The sequence below is a fragment of the Myotis lucifugus genome, unplaced genomic scaffold (assembly GCF_000147115.1).
Source record: "Myotis lucifugus unplaced genomic scaffold, Myoluc2.0 scaffold_0, whole genome shotgun sequence".
NCBI classification, from domain to species: domain Eukaryota; kingdom Metazoa; phylum Chordata; class Mammalia; order Chiroptera; family Vespertilionidae; genus Myotis; species Myotis lucifugus.
The window spans coordinates 8,994,419-9,010,306 of record NW_005871048.1 but is presented as its reverse complement, the minus strand read 5'-3'; the positions used below and the strand labels follow the sequence as shown (position 1 = coordinate 9,010,306).

General features: G+C 33.8%; 1 protein-coding gene across 14 annotated transcripts in view; it reads left to right on the top strand.

Annotated features, from left to right (window-relative positions):
* Positions 1-15,888, top strand: part of DMXL1 (Dmx like 1) — a 139,838-nt gene that overhangs the window by 113,983 nt on the left and 9,967 nt on the right. For 7 of the 14 annotated variants that reach the window (XM_006081119.3, XM_006081120.3, XM_023745553.1 and 4 more), the window contains 6 exons: positions 1,297-1,418; positions 1,761-1,902; positions 6,326-6,386; positions 9,568-9,695; positions 12,662-12,754; positions 15,091-15,182. In XM_006081119.3, the coding sequence (XP_006081181.1) occupies positions 1,297-1,418; positions 1,761-1,902; positions 6,326-6,386; positions 9,568-9,695; positions 12,662-12,754; positions 15,091-15,182 (638 nt within the window). The remainder of the gene's footprint in view (positions 1-1,296; positions 1,419-1,760; positions 1,903-6,325; positions 6,387-9,567; positions 9,696-12,661; positions 12,755-15,090; positions 15,183-15,888) is intronic. The other 7 variants (XM_023745436.1, XM_023745246.1, XM_023745337.1 and 4 more) reach the window with 3 other exon arrangements.

Below are 15,888 nucleotides of genomic sequence, written 5' to 3'. Positions count from 1 at the left end.
CTCACACATCAATCTCTCTCTCTCTCTCTAAAAGTTAATAAAAAATAAAATTAAAATGCTGATGAGATTGAACTTTCCCCATTTGTTTAGTTGTGAATTATCTGTGTCAGAAACTGAAAGATGAGATATTCTCTTGCATTTAAGCTAAAAGTTAGTTTTCACAGTTTAATGGATTCTGTTAGAAGACATGACTCCTGGACCAGAGACAAAGGACAGTTTAGTAGCAAAAGCAGTAGCCAGAGTACCACTATTTTTATCTTGGTTCCTGAGCTATAATTCCAAAGCAATAGAGTGAGGGCCAGATGATACCTGCACACAAAGTGGCTTGCATTACAGGAGAGGAACAATGAGTTTAAGGAACCCCAAATCTTTTCTAATATTAGTAAGTATACCTGCCCTTTGACCTGGCAGGAGATATTATAGCTATATAGACATCCTAGAGATAATACTATGGAACAAAGGGCAGTGACTCACTCACAAAATACGCAGAAGAGACTCACGAAGAATGGTCTCCCAGCCATCTAGTTATATCCTTTTTCCATTTATCTCTGGGGTCTCAGCTTTTTCCTAATTGGTTTGTATTCGCATTTTACATAATGATGGAAATATTAATCCTTCTTTCATTTTATCTTTCCATTTTCTGCTTTGGAGGTGTACATTTTTAAATCATAGATGTTTAAAATTTTATATCATTTAATCTGACCAACTTTTCTTTATGATCTTTTTGTGTCATACTTCCCCCAGCCTTTCTCTACCCTTACACTTTTTCTTTATGGTCCTTTTCTAAATTCCATTTTCCCCCCCTAAGATTGAAAGGCTTTAGGTAAAAGTGGTATTATCTTATTTGAATAATTCACCACTCTTTCTTTACTTTGGTGTTCCTTATCCCACTCATCGTTCTCTACCTTTCAGGGCTCCTACGGTCTTCATCATCTCCCTCCCAGTTTCTAAACTATGTAAACCTTAGGGAGATTGTAACATTGTAATAAACTGGCAAGACAGTGCTAGAAGAAGAAATAAAGTAGAAAACATCCATTACCACTTATAGCTGGCTTTCTCTTGGATGCTCTTGAATTCTTAGAACATAAACATATCTCAAAGCTCAAGTTGATGATTATTACACTCAAAATTTAATTATCAAAATTAATTTAAAATAGTCGTTTGTGAGAATGCAGTATATTCTGTATCTTAAAGTTTTCATTTCTTGAGGTTATTTTGTAGTTTTCATGTTCAAAAGTAGCCCATATACACGTTGTACTTTATTATTGAAAAATTACCATATGATTTATTTTTCAGGCAAATAGAAACTGCGTAGCAATTGCTTCAAGCCATGATGTTCAAGAACTGGATGTTTCTGGAATTCTGGCTACACAGATCTATACTTGGGTAGATGACGATATAGAAATGGAAACCAAAGGGTACCCTTATACTTTGTTTTTATTCAGTAACATTGCAATTTGAATGTTGATTCCACAGAACTATAACTTTCAAAGATTTTTTAAAGGAATATTCCTAGATTATAAATGGAAGCTGCTAAAGAGTAAAGACCAATGGTTAGGAGCTTTAAAGAAGGTGATTGAGGGTTAAAAGAGAATAAGTGACGGGATTTGAAATTACACATGAAGTTATTGTCTATGAGTAAGGAGTTAAGAGTGTAAGACAATTTATTTTAAAGGGAAACAGAGTTGTCTGTTAGAGCTTTCAGGTATAATAGAATTAAAAAATGGGTTGTTTTCATCCTGGTTGACATTTCTTTGTAGGTCAGAAGATTTCTTGGTTATACATGCTCATGATGATTTAACAACTGTGCAAGGTACAACCCCATACACACATAGCAATCCTGGCACTCCAATCAACATGCCATGGCTTGGTAGTACACAGACTGGCAGAGGAGCATCCGTGGTACGTATAGTTAAAAATATTTGTATATGAATATCCTATTTTTTTCTCTAGTTTAATAGATACAAGATCATTTAACCAATAGATCTAAAAATGCTTAACTTTGTAGTAAGTTATATTTGCTGCAAATTGTAAATTTTGGTTATGAAGAATATGTTTTCATGGGTTCTCTATTCTATTCCATTGGTCTATATGTCTGTTCTGTGTCAGTACCAGGCAGTTTTGAGAACAGTGGCTTTGTAATTCAGCTTGATAACTGGTATTGAGATCCCTCCTACTTTGTTCTTTCTCAGGATTGCTGCAGCTATTCTGGGTCTTGTTTTATTCCAGATGAATTTTTGGAAGAGTTCTTTCTAGGTCTGTGAAATATGCCATTGATATTTTAATGGGGAGTGCATTGAATCTATAGATTGCTTTGGGTAGTATGGACATTTTAATGATGTTGATTCCACCAATCCATGAACACAGTATGTTCTTCCTTCTGTTTATGTCTTCCTCTATCTCTTTTTTCATTGTCCTGTAGTTTTCTGAGTACTGGTCTTTTACCTCCTTAGTTAAGTTTATTCCTAGGTATCTTAATTTTTTAGGTTCGATAGTAAATGGGATTGTTTTGTTTAAATCTCTCTTTCTGTAAGTTCACTATTGGTGTATAAAAATGCCATTGATTTCTTGGCGTTAATTTTGTATCCTGCTACATTGCCGAATTCATTTATTAAGTCTAATAATTTTTTTGAGTCTTTAGGGTTTTCTGTGTACAGTATCATGTCATCTGCGAATAATGGCAATTTTACTTCTTCTTTTCCAATTTGGATGCCTTTGATTTCTTCTTGTCTGATTGCTGTGGCTAGCACTTCTAGTACTATGTCGAACAGAAGTGGTGAAAGCGGGCATCCCTGTCTTGTTCCTGTTCTTAGGGGAAATGGTTTTAGTTTTTGCCCATTGAGTATAATGTTGGCTGTAGGTTTGTCATATAAGGCTTTTATTATTTGAACCCTCATGCACTGCTGGTGGGAATGCAGACTGGTGCAGCCACTGTGGAGCACAGTATGGAGTTTCATCAGAAAAACTGAAAATGGAACTCCGATTTGACCCAGTAATCCCACTTATAGGAATATATCCCAAGAAAGTAGACACACCAATCAGAAAGGATATATGCACCCCTATGTTCATAGCAGCACAATTTACAAAGCTAAGATTTGGAAACAGCCTAAGTGCCCATCAGCAGATGAGTGGATTAAAAAACTTTGGTACATCTACACTATGGAATACTATGCTGCTGTAAAAAGGAAGGAACTCCTACCATTTGCAACAGCATGGATGGAGCTGGAGAGCATTATACTAAGCGAAATAAGTCAGTCAGAGAAAGATAAATATTACATGATCTCACTCACTTTTGGATTATAATGAACAACATAATCTGATGAACAAAAACAGATCCAGAGACAGAGAAGCATTGATCAGATGCTCAAACCTCAGAGGGAAGGTAGATGAGGGTGGGGGTAAGGGGGACAGATCAACCAAAGCCTAACCAATGGACACAGACACCAGGGGAGTGAGGGCATGAACGGGGCGGGGGTGGGGGGGGGGGCAATAGAGGGATAAGGACACATATGTCATACCTTAATCAAAAAATTAAGTTGAAGAATTTGAAAAGCATTATAGTAATTATTCAAATGAATAACTTGGTCATTAATAGTTATTTTTTCCCAATTGACAGCTATATTAAAATTCATTTATTAAATCTGATATTATCATCTTTTATAGGAGACCATAAAGATAATATACAAAATATATGAAAAGAAGTAGCCCTAACTGGTTTGGCTCAGTGGATAGAGCGACAGCCTGCGGACTGAAGGGTCCCAGGTTCAATTCTTGCAGGCTTGATCCCCAGTAGGGGACGTGCAGGAGGCAGCCAATCAGTGATTCTCTCTCATCATTGATGTTTCTATCTCTCTTTCCCCTCTCTTTCTCTCTGAAATCAATAAAGATATATTGTTTAAAAAAAGAAGTAATAGGCACTTTTTTCCAACTCCAGTTTCAGAGAATATGCAATAGAGTTCTTCCTGTAACAGCTTTCTGTGCTGATTCCTTTGCTTCCACATTGCTCCCTCTATTCTGTACACAGCAACCAGAGTTGCTGTTTTCTAAAGCATCATTCAGGTTGTCACTTCCCTGCTTGATACTTTCAGATTTTCCAGTACAACTTGAAAAAACACACAAAAACATGTCCTTATCAACATGGCCTCTAAGGCCCTATGTGATTTAACCCCTCCTGGCCTCTGGCAGCCTTATCGCCCTTCATTATACACCTGATTATCTTTGCTCTAGTTATTATCTTTCTGTCACTGGAACACATTAAGCTCATTGCCATATCAGAGCCTGTGCCTTGCATTCTGCTTGAAATGCTCTTTCAGATCTTAACCCAAATTCCCATAGATGTCCCTTGCTTACCTCGTAAAGGCATCTGCCCCTCCCTACTTTACCCCCAGTCGCTCTGTCATATAATTTCATTTTATCATCCTTGTAACTTTTATCAGTTTTGAACTTATCTGTTATTTGGATATCTTTTTTATACCCTCTAAGCTCTTTGAGAGGTTACTTTATGCCTGCCTTATACACAGATGATCTCTAACTAAAATGGCATTTAATATATAATAGGTGCTCAGAAAATATTTTATACTTCAAAGCATTATAATACATAATTAACCATTGTCATTCTTATAGGACTTAATTTTCTTCCTGTCTAAAGAAAGATATATTTTTAGTTGGGGTCATTGTGATTTGTAAACATTGTTATGGGTTGGCTCAACGAGATAGACCACCGACTCAGAATTTAAATTTGAAAGCCTTTTATTAAGCTGGCTAAAATAATTAATGACTTTTTCCCCTTATAATGTTTTACATGTGCTTTCAGAAACTTAAATCTGTTTGTATATTTTTTTATACTTATCGTTTTCCTTTGATATTTTAGTCAGAAAATATCATTTAGTTAGAAAAAAAGATAAACGAAGAACAGAAATCTTTAGGCATTTCTTTAATTAAGGGTAACATGAGATTTAAGCATGAAGTTTTCTAAACAAAAGTTTAACATTTATTGGGTTTTCATTCACATACACAATCCTCATCTCCTGGCAACACAATTCTTCCTCATACATCCCCCTCCCTCCGAGCACATTCAATTTCTCATGTCTTATTTCCTCCCCTTAGCACATTCTGTAACATTCTGTAACCCTTCCATGCCGCAGTCCCTCACCCTAGCACAAACATAAATAGGGATTGTCCCACTCTATCCTCCAGAAAAAGACACCATATCTATATAATGTTATTTTTTATATGGATCTTCTGAAATAATTAATGACTTTTTCCCCTTATAATGTTTTACATGTGCTTTCAGAAACTTAAATCTGTGTTTGTATATTTTTTTATACTTATCGTTTTCCTTTGATATTTTAGTCAGAAAATATCATTTAGTTAGAAAAAAAGATAAACGAAGAACAGAAATCTTTAGGCATTTCTTTAATTAAGGGTAACATGAGATTTAAGCATGAAGTTTTCTAAACAAAAGTTTAACATTTATTGGGTTTTCATTCTTTTGTGGGAAATTGGTAAAATATTTTCTTAAGCCCATTATTTTATTGAATTATGAACACTAATGGAAAAGAACATTTGTTGTAACCAACTTCTGCTTTATTGAAATATTATCTGTATCTATATATACCTGTTAGTGTTTCTATCCCTCACCAGTTCTTCTGGATAATCTCTTCCCTCCCTGTCAGATCCCCATTTCCCTCCCTACTTTAGGCTAACTGAACAATTTAAAATTCAGAACAACAAAAAGGCTACATGATAGTGATGTACAAATTTAGGGTAATATGTAACTGTAGTTACGGTGCTGTGTAAATAGGAAATGTTCTATAAATTAAAATAATCTCTTTAATTTTACATATATATTTTACTTTTATTTGACAGGCTTTGTAAATCATTCAAAACATGATTTACAAACGGGTTAATAAACAGTTCCAAATTATCAATTAAAAATTGATATGATTTTCTGTTTACCTTTTTTTTTTCTTCACATGCTTCTGCCTATCTTTTTAACCTTATAACTATTCAGGATTATTCCAATAAATTTAATGGGATCAGAAAAGAATTGTCAAGACAGGAGGTAAGACTAAATACTCAAGGTGACTTTGTTCCTAGAGCCTAGATGCAGAAAATGTATGTATACTGAAATGTAAGATGGCTGAGCTATTAAACTCAATTTGTTACCATATTTAGTGTTTTTACCACTAATCATGGCAATTATGGAATCACATATTAATTAATTAATTAATTAATTAATTAATTAATTTTATTTGAATGTCCTGTCACAAGTAAAATTTTTAATGCTATTGTGACTAAAAGAAAATTTTTTCTTTATTAACAGATGATTAAGAAAGCCATTAATAATGTCAGAAGAATGACTTCTCACCCTACTCTTCCTTACTGTAAGTTGATAATAATTAGCGATTATTCTAAGGAATTAAAGTTTAAGTCAAAAGATAGTCAACATTTATTTTACTTTTTTTGTAGAGAATGTTTGCTAGCAAATAACATCTTCATTTCAAAATTGGATAAAAACAGAAAAAAAAAATTTTTTGAATTAATAGGGAAGCCTAAATTAATGTAGTAAATTTTTAGCATTTTGACTACATATTTTTAAGTTAGCACATTTTATTTTTTAATATTTTTGGACTCTTTACACAATGTTAAGTTGTAGTTGATAATTATTTTTTAAACACTAGGATTACTTCCATCTTTTCTTACATAAACCAGAAGCATATCTTGGTCATTTATTGCTCATCATAATCAGTTTGTATTTTATTACTATTTTGTCAGTTTGTCTTTTATTGGACACACTAATAGTAAGTATAGGAAATGGTTATTATAATATTCTTCTAAGGCAAAGTATGTTTATTTTGAGTGAACCCTCAAATATTAGAAGTATTGAGGCAGAGAAAAATAAGAGAGACAATTTTAAAATTAACTAGTGGGTTGGATTCAATATTTATATTGGCATGTGAGTATTCCAAATTTTTTAAATATAATTTTAAGTTGTCCTACCACACAGTAACAAAAATAGAGCATGTTATTAAGAGATATTCATATCCCTCCAATTTAATAACCTATAAAAATTCTACCTTCTTTTTTGAGATTTATTTTGATAAAATACAATTGATAAAACCAGTGTTCTTTTCAACTTAATTATCGTAAGCATCTCTTATCAAAATTGTACACCAGAGTCCAATAAAAGGATTCAAGAGAACCATATATTTAAAATGAAGAGAGTACTTTCTGTTACTTATGCTAGAGGAATATAATAATATTAAAAATTAATCTGTTTTTACTACCTTGAATTTATTCAACACTAAAAGTATATTTTCTATCCACAAGTCTAATGTGAAGTGAAAACTAAGAATCAGTAATGAAGCATAGAGAGCAACTAGTCAAATGTGTTTTATAAACAAAGCCTAAATAATATTACTCCCACAGCAAGAAACATTTGGCATTTCTTAAAAATCTATCTTGATTCTATATAGTAGGGTTTGGAAGTATCTTGAAATATTGAAAGGACTTCATTTCTTCTCATCTCCATAGTCATCTCTGTCCCAACAGATGACTAGTTTATAGGAAATACTCTTTACCTCAATCCCATAAATTTAAACAAAGAGATCCCTAGTTTCAAAGGCAGTTAATGGACTTATTTTCAAAGTCATTAGGTAACATCAGATCACTTCTGTTTTGGAATAAGAACTTACTTTCTTCAGGGAAGTATCATAACTGGCAGGTAAAAGACTTGAAAATTTTAAAGCTCATTAAATTAATCACTGGATTTTTTTCAGTATATCTTTTCATGTCATGATCAAGTGTACAGGTAGTAATTTAGCTCAGCAATAAACACTTTATGTAGTGAGAATGTTATGAGACAGGATTTTTGAAAATTTTACTCCAAATTTCAGATACCTCATAATAGCTTCTTCTCTTGGAGTAGATTTTGAAAAAATCTTAGTCACTAGAAACCAATATTTTTTTACTTCTACCCTAGAGATATTTTTTAGAAGTTAGGCTAACAGGTTGGAATAAAATAGAAATGAAAGTCTTAAGAGGACTTCCTTTTTAAAATTATGAACTTAATTGAGGTTTTCACCATTGTAGTTATTAACCCATTTCTTACCTCTTTGATATAATACTATTCAATTGCTAATGAGGGATATTTACTCATACAACTTGGTTATAGGAACCTTTATCTTGCCCTTTAAAATCTTAGGCTACAAAGGCTTTAAGAGACTATTTCATTTTATATGTCAGATACTAATAATGAAGGATTTTTCTCAAATAAATAAAACCAGAAATAATAATATAAAATTTTGAGCAGTTTTTAAACTCAAGTAGCCCAATTTATTTTTCTGAATGGGGTAGAGAGAAAATAACTTTTATCCCAGTCTCAAGAATTCTCCCCATGCTTCCACCCCAGCCCAGTGTTAAAACATTTCAAAACAATTGAAGTCCATTTACTTTAAATACTTGGTAAGGAATAAGGAATCTTGACTAATATATGACTAGCAATGTGGTAGGTCTTTATTTACATTAATAAATTTCTCATGACTTCTAAACCTCATTAATACTGATAATTATACTTAACATAAATTGACACCTATATGTATCATTATTCTCCTTTTATGGGAAGGAAATAGGATCAGGGAGATTAAAATAAATTTCTTAGTCTCACAAAATTAGTAAATGGTGAAGTGAAGAATTAGAAATTATTTAACTTATTCATATTTCTCAATGAAACAACATTTTGAGATATCAAGTAATTGGAATAGCTACTAGAAATGTTTTTTATCATGACATTCAAGGCCTTCTACAATCTTTTTTTTCCAAGAGGGAAGTGTATAAACTTTTAAAAATATATATATTTTTATTGATTTCAGAGAAGAAGGGAGTGGGAGCAAGAGATAGAAACATCAATGATGAGAGAGAATCATTGATCAGCTGCCTCCTACACGCCCCCTACTGCGGGTCGAGCCCACAACCTGGGCATGTGCCCTTGACCAGAATTGAACCTGGGACCTTTCAGTCCACAGGCCCATGCTCTATCCACTGAGCCAAACCAGCTAAGGCAAAAATGTATAAATTTAAACATTAATAGTATTACTGTTAAGAATTGGCTCTTTAGTAATCCCAAGAATTTAAGTGGTTATCATAAAGCTATTTATTAAAGGCTATTAAAACATCATTGAGATCATTTCAAAAGGAAATCATATTTATAGAGTTCTGCTTTAATTGCTTCTGTTGTTTTATATGAGCATATGTTCTCAGTCAAATAAAAGTACATCATATGTTTCTCTCTCATCGATGTTTCTAACTCTCTATCTCTCTCCCTTCCTCTCTGTAAAAAATCAATAAAATATATTTAAAAAAAATAAAATAAAAGTACATCATATTACTATCTGTTTTTAAGATGAAATATTCAAGTGAAATTTCATACAAAGGTAAATTCATATAAATTGGCTATGCTTCATTTCTTAGGTGTTTCTTTCATAAATATTTTCACATTGGATTAAAAAATAAATTTTCCAAAGATTCCTGAAATAAATTTGCTATTTGTGCCCTCTTGTAATGCAGATCTGACAGGAGCTCAGGATGGAAGTGTCAGAATGTTTGAATGGGGCCATTCTCAACAGATAACCTGCTTTCGATCTGGCGGCAATTCAAGAGTTACAAGAATGAGATTTAACTACCAGGGAAATAAGGTAGTATATAAAAATACAAATGGGAAAATGGTTTGATTATGTTGGAGGTTTATAAATATTACTAGTTTGGGTTTCTGAAGAGTATAGCTCAGTGAGCTAATAGTAAAGCATTAATCTATATGAATTAAAAAAAAAAAATCTCTCCAAGAACGCTTATATTTGTTTGGTTCTTCTTGGAAAGACATATATATGTCTATTAAAATTCATTTAAATGATGCTCAAGGACCAAATGATGATAGGACCACCTTCTGTTACACATTTTTGATTAAACATTTGATATATATTTTTGTTTATCCTCTGGAACCTACTCAAAGTATGGTTAAGTACCAGGTAGCAAATAACATCTGGGAACATCTTAGAGTGCAAATTATTGACTCTACTTCAGACCTACTGAATCACCATCTGCATTTCAACCACATACTCTGATGATATGTACACACATTGAAGTTTTGAGAAGCACTGCTCTAGAACAGTTTATTGACAAACTATAGTCTAGCCATCTGTTTTGTAAATAAAGTTTTATTGGAACACAGATACTCCATTCATTATTTGTTTTCTATGGTTACTTTTCCACTATAACAGCAGAGTTCAAGAGAACAAAGACTTTATAGCTGGCAAGCCTAAAATAATTACTGTAGGGTCTTTAAGGAAAAGTGTTGCCTAGCCAGTGTTGCCCAGTGGTTGAGAGCCAACCCATGAACCAGGAGGTCATGGTTCGATTCCCAGTCAGGATACATACCCGGGTTGTGGGCTCAATCCCCAGTAGAAGGTGTGCAGGAGGCAGCTGATCAATGTCTCTCATTGATGTTTTTATCTCTCTATCCCTTTCCCTTACTCTCTAAAGATCATGAACCACGAGTAAGGAAGGGCCTACCAAGTACTAGAAATATTGAGAAACAACACGTGCTAAACATATCCTGATTGTTTAATTTTTGTTTTATTTTTAATTCAAGGATAAAGAGAGCTTCTAGGAAGGAAAAGAGGTAACAATGGTTACTTAGAGCCTCTCCACCACCCTTTCCAAAAATTAATGGCATTGACTTCAAAATAGAGGCTACAAATAGACAGTAGAACAGTGATGGCGAACCTTTTGAGCTCGGCGTGTCAGCATTTTGAAAAACCCTAACTTAACTCTGGTGCCGTGTCACATATACAAATTTTTTGATATTTGCAACCATAGTAAAACAAAGATTTATATTTTTGATATTTATTTTATATATTTAAATGCCATTTAACAAAGAAAAATCAACCAAAAAAATGAGTTCACGTGTCACCTCTGACACGCGTATCATAGGTTCACCATCACTGCAGTAGAACAATACTCACAGAATTCTGATGTACAAGTAATGAGAACTATGAGTTTGATGTCTATCCAAACTATTATTCAGATTTGACAGCAAAATAAACACATTTAAGTATGCAGAGACTTGATACTTTCTATATACCCTTTCTGAAAAACATACCTAAGTCTACTCCAAAAAACTTAAGAAAAATAACAAAAAAGATAGCCCCTGGAAAAATATCTATAACAAATATAGTAAGAGTTGGTTTATATCTCATATTAGCCCTATCAATCAGATTTTTAGAAGACAACTTAATAGAGAGGTAGACAAAGGATATGTACAATCAACATTAAATTATGCATGGCCAATAACCTTTATTAATAATTGAAGTAATGCAGTGTTTACTTAACCGTTTGAGTCCCAAGCAGCGCGATCGCGCTGCTGAGATTTTATGTCGAGAAAACATACGATTCGTTTGAGTTCCAGGGGGTATTGAAAAAACACTGTCGAAGAATCCCAAACAGTGCAACCGCGCTTTCTCTAAATGAGTACGAAAAGACCCAAACAGCGTGATAGCGCTTGTTTTATTTTATGTCGAGAAATACCAAGCAGCGCAATTGCGCTGCTTGGGACTCAAACAGTTAATGTGTAAGAAAAGTGGGAGTGTAAGTTGGTATTACCTCTTAGGATTTAATTTTGTCTTTAATTACCAATTTTAGATAATGTCCTTTGACAAAGCTTTCCCATTTCTAGCTATCCTACATAAATACTCAAAGGTATATGTACAAGAATACTCAAAGGTATATGTACAAGAATGTTCAAAGTAACACTTTTTATGTGGGAAAAATTGGAAACTGTGTATAGGGAAAAGTTTTAAAAAGTTATAACTATATAGTGTAATGCTACACAGCACAAGAATGAGGGTGATTTATATGTACCAATGTGGAAAGATGGCTATAAGTTAAAAACATGATTCTAACTTTAAAAAAATTATGTATTTGTGAATTGTAGAATATTTGTAGAACAAATCTCGAAGGGAACCCATAAAATTGTTGTTAATTGTTAGGCCTGGAAATGGGAGAAGGCAATAGTCCAAAGTAGACATTTGCTTTATTTTATATACTTTTTATCTAAAGGAAAAAATTGCCAGCAGCCTTACTCATCCTTCAAGATCTGTATCATATAATCCCTTTCTGGATTATTTGACATTTTCCCAATCAAATTGCCCTGAGTTCCCATAGTGGAATTCTTTTTACTGTGATAATCTTTGTTTCATTGTATTCTCTACTGTTATTTACATGTTTTCCTTATTGTATATTTCTGGAAGTTATCATTTTGTCTTTTTCAAAATGAACAGTTTTCTATCTTATACATGCTAAAACTTTATCACTTAGCTTAATGTATAAATCCAGCATCCTATTTTTGGAGTACTTACAGAGAATATATAGATTATGCTGTTGGTTAGCATTAATAAAATGGGTCTCTGATGTTTATTTTTTTAATGTCTAACCTTGAAATTTTTAAAATAGTACCTAAGTGTTTTTCTGGATGCATAGGTGAAGTGAAAAGTTAAACAATTTTTAATCAAATGTTTAGGAGTCAACATATGGGATTCAAAGTAAGGGTAAGGGTAAATGTGTGCTTCTGTATTTGTATTAAACACTTAAATATTTTTTCTCTAAGTTTGGAATAGTTGATGCTGATGGATATTTAAGTTTGTATCAAACAAACTGGAAATGTTGTCCAGTCACTGGAAGCATGCCTAAGCCATACCTGGTAAGCCAAAAATTCCTAACTTCAAAATTTTATGAATTTTTATTTTAAAGACACTAAGAATATATATTTGAGGCAAGAAATATTAAAGCCAAAAAAATAAAATCTGTCTAGTCCTATGTATTCAACAGTTTACTATATGCTCCTGTCCTTGTATTATGCGAAAATTACTCTGTAAGGCATAAAAATCTCTGGTAACTTGTAAAATTAACCTGTTTATCACCAACATGGCACCTCCAGAGACCAATGCAAACTGTGAGTTACTCAAACCCTTTTCTAGCCTCACTAAGCTTCAGTGGGTATTACACCTAAAAAGAATGATCAAAAGCCCAGTGCATCTGGTTGCCTTTCTGCGTTATTCCTCATGAACAAACAAAGTAGAAAGTGTATTCTATAGCTGGTACTATTATTTTCTTGCTCATCTCTTTTAAAAAAAAATTGATACATTTCAATTCAGGATCACACAGGCTTAATGAATTTTCTACATCTTCACAAGCACTGAATTTATATATAACATATTCTTTAGTGAAGCCCTTTATAGGACTAAGTAATATCTATCAAGAAAATATTAAGAATATGGGTTAAGATTCTGATAATTCACCTAAGGTTAAATGCTTGAATATAGTACTAATCTAATGAAAGCAAACAAGGGAGAGTTGATGAGATACCTTTATTTTTCCCTATATTTTTATTAAGTCAACAGATTCAAATATACACACTTATGTTCCCTAAGGGACTGTTTTTGTATGAGTTTTTAATTTCTAAAGAGATAAATTGGATTAAAATGTTCATTATTGACTTTGGGGGAGTAAAGTAGATTTGTTTGTTTTAAGGACATATCCTCTAGCCCAGCTCCAATAGTGATCAGGGAGGAGTGGGGAAATGACTCAGAGGAAAAAATCTTCATTTGATGATTTTGACATACTTTAAAAAATCATTTATTAGCCCTGCCTGCATGGCTGAGTGACTGAGTGTCAACCTATGAACCAGGAGGTCACGGTTTGATTCCTGGTCAGGGCACATGCCTGGGTTGTGGGCTTTATTCCCAGTGTGGGGCATGCAGTAGGCAGCCGATCATGATTCTCTCTCATCATTGATGTTTCTATTTCTCTCTCTCCCTTTCCCTTCCTCTCTGAAATCAATACAAATATTTTTTAAAGTCATTTTTTATTGAAGAGAAACATCTGAACAAACATAACTTGGAAGTCTTTATAATTCATTAAACCTCTCATAATATTTTTAAGTTATTATTTGAAGGAAAATTTTGTTAATATTAGTAATATGTTTTAATTCATATACTAGAGGCCTGGTGCACAAAATTCATGCCCGGTGCACAAAATTCGTGCACGGGGGGCTGGATCCCCTCAGCCCAGCCTGCACCCTCTCCAATCCGGGACCCCTTGGGAGGCCCGATCCTGGGACATCCCTCTCACAATCCTGGACCGCTGGCTACTAATTGTTCACCTGCCTGCTTGCCTGGTCTCCCCTAACTGCCCCTCTCTACCTGCCTGATCGCCCCTCACTCCCTCTGCATGCCAGCCTGGTCACCCCTAACTGCCCCCCTGCCGGCCTGGTCACCCCCAACTGCCCCCCCCCCCGCCGCCAGCCTCGTTGCCCCTCACAGCCCCCCTGCTGGCCTGGTCGCCCCACATAGCCTGCTGTTCAGTCATTTGGTCGTCCCTCACTAACCCCCCTGCCGGCCTGGTCGCCCCACGCAGCCTGCTGTTCAGTTGTTTGGTCACCCCTCACTAACCCCACTGCCAGCCTGGTGGTAGGCAGCCATCTTGTGAGGACGAGAGGGTTAATTTGCATATTACCTCTTTATTATATAGAATATGAAAAATTATTTAAAACTTTAAATATTTCTGAAAATAAATAATTTTGCCTGAGAATCTAGTATCCTAGTTTCTGTCTTCTAAGACAAAAATTTTTACAGATATTCCAAGGGAAATATTTAGAGTTTAACCTCCTTTTGTTTCCCTTTGAACTTTTGGTTGAACAAAAGCAAAGGGCCTCATAAAGGGTCATGACATATGCAGCTTATTTAAATGGTTCAGGAATAGGTGTGTGTATGTGTGCATGGGTGTAAGTATATGAAAGAAGGAGAAGCAAAGCAAATGTGGCAAATGTTAAAAATTGGTGAATCTGGGTAAAGGGTGTATGAGTATTCTCTGTTTTACCCCTGAAATTTTTCTAAAGTTCAGGGGGTGGGGCGGGAGGGGAGGAAATGCAAAGGCTTTAAGTAAGCCACAAATTACATGATCATTTTTTGATTAATGCATCTACCTCGTTATGAAACTGTTAATAACATTAACATTTGCTGTTTATAACTATTACAGACTTGGCAGTGTCATAACAAAACAGCCAATGATTTTGTCTTCATTAGTTCCTCCTCTCTAATAGCTACAGCTGGTCTTTCAACTGACAATAGGTAAGAGATTATAACTGAAATTGAAGTGCGTATGAAATAGCTGAGCTTTATTTCTAATTGCTTTATGTCTTTACATCTCAAGAATGTTTTTATAATCATGCCTTTAAATATATTTATTATAAAAATTCTTTCTTTGGGCATTTTAGTATTCTAATGGTAAATTTAACGGTATTCTGGTGCCATTAAAAACAAATCCAGGTAGCGTAGGGGGAGTCGAATACATGGTGATGAAAAGAGACTTTATTTTGGGTGGTGAACACACAAATCATAGAATTGTACACTTGAAACCTATATAATTTTAATTAGCAATGTCGCTTCAATAAATTAAATAAAATTCAAAATTTTTTTGAAAAAAATCCATTCCTTTTGTATTGTTAATATTCTAATATTAAGATTTGAGTGTAAGAAAGAAGGTTTGGTTGTTGGTGGAATTAATTTTTCCCCATATGATTCCCTGTGTTAAGAAAGCTTGAGGAAAAAAACCCCAAAAACTCAATTAGTTATTGGCCATGCTATTTAGTTAATGCTCACTATGGCTCTATTAGCTAGATAAGCGATTTTCAACCTTTTTCATCTCATAGCATACATTAACTATTAAAATTCTGCAGCACACCTAAAATATATTAATTTTTGCCCATCTGACAAAAAATAGGTATAATTTTGATTGACATAAAAATTATTATCTACCATATTTGCTCCAAAGTGA